Consider the following 8,697-nt stretch of genomic DNA (forward strand, 5'->3'; position numbering starts at 1 on the left):
CGATAAAAATGCTTTACTTCAAATTGGTTGCCTCTCTGTTACATGACATCAAAAATCGCTGTGCTCCTCTCAATATTTCTGAACTTTTTACTCACTCTGAACAGGTTCATTCCTACTCTACTCGTTTCTCAGTAGCTGGAAGCTTTTATATAAAACAGGCGAGAACAAATCATCAGTTGTTTTCCTTTTCTAGAGTTGGTGCGAAAATATGGAATGGCATCCCCCCTGAAATTCGTAAGCTAAAGAAAGCACCTTTTAAACGTGAGCTAACTCACTTGCTTTTGAAAATTCTTGAAATTGAGGAGATGAATGTTGACTTGCGCTACCTTGACCTTTCTAGCTTATATTTGTATTTCAACTGATTAGCTTTCTCTTTGACCTGTTAAAAACTCCCTTGTGTGACTGGCTCAGTTAAAACCTTTAACATGATTTTACTACTATTATTTATTATTTATTTTTATTTGCTCATTTATTTATTTATTTCATTGTTGCGTGTGTGTGTGCGTGCGTGTGTGTGTGTGTGTGTGAGCCTATACAGTGTCTGTTTAGGTAGCCCGCCTAGAATAGCTTTGCTAACTGCGGGCTACAAAAGCCTTTATTTCTTTCATTTAAAAAAAAATAAAGTCAATGTTGTTGTTGTTGTTGTTGTTTGTTTTGTTTTTGTTTGTTTCTGCGTTTTTCCGTTTTTTTTTCTTTTTTTTGTTTTTGTTTTAGCTCTGTTGATTGTTGGTTTGTTCGCTTCTCCATTTGTTTGTTTATCTTTTTTTATTTTTTTTTATTTTCTCCAGTTCTTTGTGTTTATTTGTTTGTTTGTTAGGTTAGAATGGAGTGAGGAGTTCATGCCACTGCCTTTTTGCTGTCATTTGCTGTCCAATTTGCTGATCACCAAATAATGTCGTGATATGAGCGTTGTGGGGTTTGTAGGATATCGCTGAATCTATCTTACTCATCAAAGTGAAGTTAAGCGTCCCCTGCTTTTTAACGACTTTGAGGTGAATAATTATTTTAGCCTAATGCTCAGTCACTGTAGGCGTTTATTCTTTCCCCTCCTAAACTGAGTTTACTCTCGCCTAAGCTACTCTATCAGCGAAAAGAACGACTTCTAATCAGCAAGTCGTTTCGTGGAACAGAAATTGTCTTCAGGATAAGCGTTCTTACCATTTCGAAGTGAACATCTGTACAGCTCCACTCTAAGACAGGGCTTACCGTACCACTGAACTGGGTTGATTCGTACAAATCGAGCTGTCACAGACGGTTCTATTGTATTGGGCTTTACAAGCAATGGGTGAGAGGACCCACTGAACACCTGAAATGTGATCAAATGAAAGAATAGAACAGAGCGTACGATTCTGTTATTTTTCATTTCTATGATGGGGAAGCCTTTCCAGTTACCTTTTTTATCTATAAAAAAAAAAAAAAGTTTGCAAAGAAACATTTCGACATAATTCATTTCATTTCAGCTGCAAAAGATCGTGTTACAATTTGAACAGCATCTCGCCTAAAGAAGGGTATTTCTCTCGGCGGACATTAAAGTAGTAGCGTGGCACAGTTCTGATATATAGCAAACAAGACCAATCATGGTTTCGTCATGGCAAGCGTTCTCTTGCCTTTCGTGAAGTCTTCTTGTTTCTACTTGGAGCTTTAACTGCCAAATGATGACATCGAGGTTCCCTCCGATTGCCTGTTTTGGTTTTGGGTTCTCGAAACGCGACTGAAAACTGCTCCATTTGAACAGAAACAAAAAACGGCAAAGGTTTGAAGCGAGGCGTTAAATACAGACACTGATCACAGAATAGTTAAGATTACATCATTCCTTCTACCTTAGTTCCCAGTCCGTTTTCGGTGTAGTTAAACCACGTGCTATCATCCATGCTGAAACTCAGAGTAAATTTGCGCACGAGCCAATATTTAGTCTCCTGACCTTGAATGGCCACGCCTTTTATTTCATCAGCGTAACCCAAGTCTACTTGAAAATATGGTTCGGCATTTTCGCTGAAAGATAAGGGAGTTTGCATGTTGATTACATGCATTTTTTCCATAAGGAAAGCAGTCAGGGCATAGAGGAATTCGAACGATCTTTAAGAATATTTTTCTGCGTTATGTGCATGGATTGACAGACGAAATGAAAGTCTGCATTGGCTTAGTGGAGATGGTTGCAAGATCGACATAAGTTAACAAAAAAGTAGTACCTGAGTACAAGGTAGTAGGGAATTTTTCGTCGAGCGTTCAACTCGGTATATACAAAGTATCTCATGAAATAGCATAGCGAATGACTGAGATATCGAGTTGAACACAAGAAGAGAAATCCTATATCTACGAGTAACCTTGTATGATTTTTTTTTTTTTTTTTATCGTATTAAGACCATAGGCCACAATCCGAGAAATTTTCGATAATCGACCTTGGATTGAAAATTGTAAACGGTGTGCCATTCATTCGTCAACCTGACAAAGTGGCGCGAAGGGTGAGTGACGTGTTAGCAGTTGACTGGCGATATGAAACACACGTGAAAAATGCCGTCATTTTACCCTTGCGTTGTGTCGGCTTTCTCAGGGCTGGAAATCCTTTTATAATACCGAAGTTTTTCAGTATACAGTATTTGCATTTCTATGCCTTTCGGAAGAGAGAGCTTTAATCATACCCATTTGGACACCAAGCACTTGTTCTGTTTCGAAGCCTTCCGTAGGATGCCGTATAACTCTCGCCTAATTCAGAGCTACTGTAAAGTTGAGAGTCACTCAGTAAACCGGTCTGTAAACCATAACTGCAGTCTGAAGGTTCAAGACAAAACTAAGACATGAATGATAAAGTGAATTCTTATTAACCATGAATAGCGCCGAGCTTTTCCCATCTCTCGCAGCGTTGAAGAGAAAAAATAGTCAATAAAGAGAAAAAGTCGGCAACTTGAACAATCAGTCGCTGTAACGAAGGGCTAAAGCTCGACTGCAAGCATTAGAGACTCTTTACCGCTGCCAATTTAGATTACTGTCTTAACTCTGTTGAAAACCAAATTATCTTGCAATCAGAGTGAAAACCGACAAGTAATATTTTTGATAGCGCTAATTTGCACACTGCAAAACAAAAACCTTTCAATATTGGTGTATAAAAATTTCATAGAGGAAAGATCCGAAACCTTCTATAACAAGACATTAAAAGATGATGCAAGAAAAAATAAACACATTTTTACCTGGATCTGGAAATGTGTAAACTCGTTTAAAAGCGTCAGATCCCTCGACACATTTCCTGCCTAATGCTACCACGTCTCCTTTCTCTGGAATATTACCACTGACAGACTGCAGGCACAATCCACCAGGGCTGTACTTGATTGCCTTCCCATAACCCATTCCACTGGTCTTTTGAAATCTAATTCAACATTAAAACTTAAATGATACTATTTTCTCTCGGCTCTGCGAAAACTGTTGTTTAAGCTTGCCAGTAGTTTTAGGGAAATGGAATTAGTAGTACATTTTACTAAGAGCGACTTCCAGAGGGTGACACGGCGATAACAAAAAGGAAATTTTCCACCCTTTCTGTTCAGTTGGGTGTATTTTCTTATAAGCTGTTTGCTGGATAATGCATTGAAACTTTGAGAAGAAACACACAAGCCTCTCCCTGGGGAGCAGTGTCAAGAAATTCTTGACCATTAAGGAGAAAAAATCGGGTCATCCTCGGTGTAAAAACCTGACGAGGTGTTCTTTGTTTCATGAGGTATTGTTTGGCTGTACGCTATTGTTTATGATGATTTGTTGTCTTTGTTTTACGTCACTCGTGAACTTCACAGGTTTTTACACCGAGGATGAGCCAAAAAATCTCAATAAAATACATGGTTAAGAAGAGAGAAAAAAAACACATCTGGTTGGCTTTTGACAGTGGACTGAAAACACTGCTTACTGATCGTGGAATATGACCATATCTGATAAGGGTGGTAAGTTTCTGAAGAAACTGTGGTGCTGCGTCAGTGGGAGTAACACAGTAATTTTTATCAACTGAGTCGGATAATGTAAATTAGCTATCGTTAAGAGTTTCGCTCTCACGAAGGGCTAACGCTCGAAATGTTAGCTTTTAAACTCTTCACGGTGGCCAACTTACATTATCAACTTAGGTGATAAAACATAAATTACCTTCTTACCCCCACCGACGCGCGCAGCACCACAGTTTTTAATCAGAAACTTGCCCCCTTTATCGATATCTGATGAGGTTTTTGTTTTCCTGCTTTTTAGTTAAATGTAATTATGCATCAGTTTTTCAAACTTTAATTAAACCCTTGGATCCCCAAGAGTCCAAATCTTATTTTTCCTCATCACCCCTGAATCACTCAGTAAGTTCATGAAAATAAAGGAAATGATCACCAACCAAAGAGGCTCGGATTGCTAAACCAACTCTCCTTGCCAGCACCTTAGAAAATGTAGACAACAGTATGGAGACTACGTATGATGCACGATCCTCGCAGTAGAGAGCGCTATTTATGCAATAGCGAAAATCAGACCTGAAAAAAATCAGGCCTGCACGGGATTCGAACCACTGAACTCTGCGATACTAATGTAGCGCTCTACCAATTGAGCTAACAAGCCAACTGGGAGCGGGCCGTTCGGTTGATTCGTAATAAACCCGTGATGATAAATCAGATACAATGAATATATGAAATTCAGGTCTGATTTTCGCTATTGCATAAATAGCGCTCTCTTCTGCGAGGATCGTGCATCATACGTATCTATAACCGCAGTTCAAAATATATGAACTTTTATATATTCATGGTACCAGTATGGAGAATATGCATACTGATGTTAGGTTGTAGAAGTTGAAGAGAAATTCTTTGAGCGTCAATCTTCACCTGTGTGTTTTATCATCGCAAGCACTAAACGACAACCCGACAGGGGTCCCCTCAGTTGGTAGGCTGTCATTAATCATTGGCTTGGCGCACATTTCAGAGCATGCGTGCTGAAGGGAGCCATCCTTGAGTAGAAGAAACCATGACGAGTCACTTATACAGTCTGTGTCAAATACTAGAATTTCTGATTCATTGACTACACATGAGTGGGATTTGGGGCTGATACATAGTCCATTCGGGCTTCTTAGTGGACTGTGCTTTGGAAAACCTAAACAAAAGGAAAAAAAATATTTTCATCCATCTATTCGTCTATCCGACTAACCTACCGCACATCGATTCCAGCCCTCCACCCCTCCTCCAACCTCCCATTATCCTGTCTGCGTATCGTCTGTCTGTCTTTCAGTCTATCTAAATCTATATGCCTTTTGTCACAGTTGCTGGGATCTGATTGGCTTAGCTATTGGATATCTACTCCTTTAGTAGATGGGAATCAAATAAACAGCCCGATTAGTGTGCTGTTACAAAACGAAAAAAAGAGAAAAAAAAAAAACAAGACTAATGCTGTTCAGTTTTGCTCGATTGCGATTCATCATTCGTTCTCGATTTATATGCTCAAAATGTTAATGCGGGTGCCTTCCTCGTCATCTATCACATTAAATGCAAATTTCGAGCTCTTGGTATAATTTACCGAAAACCGTCACTCAGTTACGAAGCTGAACAAAATTAACTGCTTCAAGTTGCCTTTAAGTGATAACCAGGCAACGTGAGTTGTCGATGCCAGTTGAGAAGAGTCATGGGCTCTTTCATCTGCGTCACACAGAACTAGTGACAGACTGCATGCAAAGGATATGTAACCAGCGAGGGTAATTTTGATTCACGCAGAGAAAACTCGCTACTAAGACAGCGAATAATAAGCCTACCACCGCAAGGGGGCCCTGGTTTGCACAAGAGAGTTTCACGCGAGGGTCCCAGCTCTGAGCAGTCTTTTCCACCGTTCGCAGGTCGTGGATTGTTGCAGTACCTCGCTCTGACTTTGTAACCGGTTGAACAGGTCTTGCTACAAACGCTCCACGCTGACCAAGAGCTGTAACCACCGTTGACTCAAGTAGACATATGATATTATCCATAAGTATTGGGTCAGAAAAAAGAGAACTTTTAATAAATTAAATCTGAAATAGACCGGTCAGTATCTATCACTCGGGGGTGGGGAGACAGATGTTTTCTGGTTGTGTTATAATGACCCCCCTCCTCTCTCCTCCCTGTATTATTCTAATGATCTCCCATCGGTAGTCAATTTTCTCTAGTCCCCCCCCCCTTTATACTCTGTTGACGACTGACCCCCCTCAGTTTCTCTGAGAACTATGTGATCCTCTAAGTCCTCCCACCCCCCCCCCCCATTCCTTCTTCAGGGCGCTAACACTTATACATGTGTGCAGTTTGAAGCAATTTACCTCTGCAGTGAATCTTCCGAAGAGAGCAAGACACTTAAACTGATACCCAAGTTCTTATCTTATCTTTACCTGGCAGTGGTGTCTCTATTGGGCAAATGAGGTCTGGTTCCTTGTAATCTGAGAAATATAAAATCAAAGCTTAGTTGGGCATATAAGTAAGATATAAACTGCGTCGCTACTTGGTATACCACATCCCTAGTGCACTAAAAAACTCAAACAATAAACCTGCCTTGTCTTAGCTCCTTCAGCCAATACCATTTTCTCCTGGGAAAGGCCATTTTGCCAGAAATCCATGGAGAAGGGAGAAAGGGCCATTTTTTTTGCGCCACAAAGGTCCCCCAGGGTATATGTCCCACAGACGAATCACTCGTTGTAAGCAATGCCAATCGATTTCGCCTTGGCAACCAAGGCATTCGGTTGCTTATGGCAAACTCTCCACTCGACCAGTCGTTAAATCGTTTGACCATCATAACGTCTGTTTGATTAGGAAAGTTTCCAGTGAAGGTGTATTGATTCGGAGCTTGCCAAACTCCACCCCAGCATCCTGGCTGAATTGCATCGAGTCGATACAGAAACGGGCTGTTATTGGTCGAATCATGCTTGATGATGTCAGCTTTTCCTAAAATGGAAAAGTCTGCCCATCTGAGCTTACCGGCCAGTGCGTAGGCATTTCGCTGGAGGACTGTTCTTTCATTCCAACCCTTGTTGGTGAGTGCTTGTATCTGTGTATCTTACGGTTTTAGATTAAAAAATCGTTTTCCTTTTTATCTTTCAAATCCATTCAAATAGAGTGTATTAGAGCAGTTGAAAACGTGGAGAAATGAAAGGTAATTTCTCGTCCGACTCATCTACAATTGCAATTAACTTTGTGTCGTGTTCCCCTTAGTAAAACATTAAGTGATCAATTTGTGGGATCTGGTAAACCAGATCAACAAAAAAGTGACCCATAACGGTGTAAGAATCAGAGCAGCCTTTCTGTTCAATCAAATGATACGGACTGGAATGGTAGATTTACCAATAAAGTCCATCCCCCGCCAAACCTTCTGGATTGATCACAAATTGTTTTGACTGGCTTTGTGCAGGGTCCATCCAAATGCAGCCGGTAAACTCCATCACGCTCAAAGCCATCCTCAAAATACTGCTTGCAGCTAACTGTAAATCAAAATCACAATTTTGAAATCTGATTTAAGATATCAAAGCTTTACATGAAAACTCAGTACAGTTACTTTTGTCGGAAATTTGATGATTGGATGCTTTTAAAAGAGTAGAGAAAATTATCCAAGAACGGCTTTGAACAAGGGGATAAAGAAACCGGATTAAAATTTAATCCTGGCTGAGTGCATATGAGCCCTCAAACAACTGGGCCCAGGATGAAGAGAGGAACCGTAAAAGTAGGGAGTCTAGCCCCAACAGCACGCCACAGAGTTCCAAACAGAGCCATTCTTTGCGGATTCCAACCCACTCCCGTTGAAGCTACTTTGTCGTTTAATGTTGGCCTCCTATGACTCAAGGATTCCAATAAGAAGTTACGGGAAGCGCAAAAGAAACGAAAACGAAACGAAGAAGTAAGTCAAGAGAGGGATTCGCTACTTCCCTGAGAGTAACTCGCAGAATCAGTTTAGTTCGGTAATTCTTGCCACCGTTTTCCTTGAGAATACTTACCATAGCACTTGGTTTTATAACAAGTTGACTTTTCAAGCGTCTGTCCTCGGCAGTCGCCATCACGAACACACGAACGAATACGATACCGCATTCCTCCTCGTCCGCAATACTGACTGCACGCTGACCAACGAGACCACGGGCCAAAATCCTGTTCATCACCTTCTGCAGTATAGAGAAAAAACTGGTCAGCTTCTGAGCTCTCATGAGCCTCTTTATGAAAACGAGTCCTTTTTCTGCAGTGACTCATACGTGTGCTGACATATATGTATATATATTCTTAAACAAGGGTTTTTTCCTATTTTTTTTTTCAAAATGATCACCGCATAGTAATGTTCACACTAACGAAGAACGAGTTCATTCTTGTAAAGAGAAAAAGGGGAAATGAAATATGCTTCGGGCTCGTTTTTTGATTTACCAGCCTTTCTTATTTCTGCAACACCTCTTTGACTTATTCTCCTTTTCTTCGGCTGGCGCAATCACGATGTGAGTAGCATGTCAGTCATGATAGATGCACGAAACTAAGCTACCACAATTTGGTGGCTATAACACAGTGGTTGGATGTCAAGGGGCAAGGCATACGCGAGGGGATCAATTCTGGCCGGCTGGGCGCCAATTTCCCTACCCGCTGTGTCGCAAAATAAGCGAAAGAAATTGAAACGTCTGCAGAGATCTTTAATAAGATAAAACGTAGGGAGAGGGAGATATCGACTTTTGTGGCTGTTTGTAACTCTTGTGAGACAACCTAGTTCTACATACAT

The 8,697-nt window shown here is 40.7% G+C and overlaps 1 protein-coding gene across 1 annotated transcript; it reads right to left on the reverse strand.

Annotated features, from left to right (window-relative positions):
* Positions 1–1,095: 1,095 nt before the first annotated feature.
* LOC148737086 (uncharacterized) lies at positions 1,096–8,186 on the reverse strand. Its single transcript, XM_088749254.1, has 10 exons — positions 7,940–8,186; positions 7,293–7,429; positions 6,507–6,999; positions 6,347–6,394; positions 5,747–5,926; positions 4,830–5,094; positions 3,186–3,361; positions 2,640–2,769; positions 1,821–1,992; positions 1,096–1,306 (listed from the first exon to the last, which is right to left on the reverse strand). The coding sequence occupies exons 1-10, from the start codon at positions 8,184–8,186 to the stop codon at positions 1,103–1,105; spliced, it is 2,052 nt and encodes a 683-aa protein (XP_088605380.1). The 3' UTR covers positions 1,096–1,102.
* Positions 8,187–8,697: the final 511 nt, after the last annotated feature.

The sequence above is a fragment of the Stylophora pistillata genome, chromosome 2, assembly GCF_964205215.1.
Source record: "Stylophora pistillata chromosome 2, jaStyPist1.2, whole genome shotgun sequence".
In the NCBI taxonomy this organism is placed as follows: Eukaryota; Metazoa; Cnidaria; class Anthozoa; order Scleractinia; family Pocilloporidae; genus Stylophora; species Stylophora pistillata.

Bases quoted from the DNA above. Each gene is read 5' to 3' on its own strand.
- LOC148737086 (XM_088749254.1), bottom strand. From the start codon at position 8,186: ATGAGTCACTGCAGAAAAAGGACTCGTTTTCATAAAGAGGCTCATGAG. The intron at 3,362-4,829 runs GTGAAGATTGAC...ATGTTGAATTAG, and splicing joins TGCGATGATAAAACACACAG to ATTTCAAAAGACCAGTGGAA. The intron at 2,770-3,185 runs GTAAAAATGTGT...TTGAACCTTCAG, and splicing joins TTACACATTTCCAGATCCAG to ACTGCAGTTATGGTTTACAG.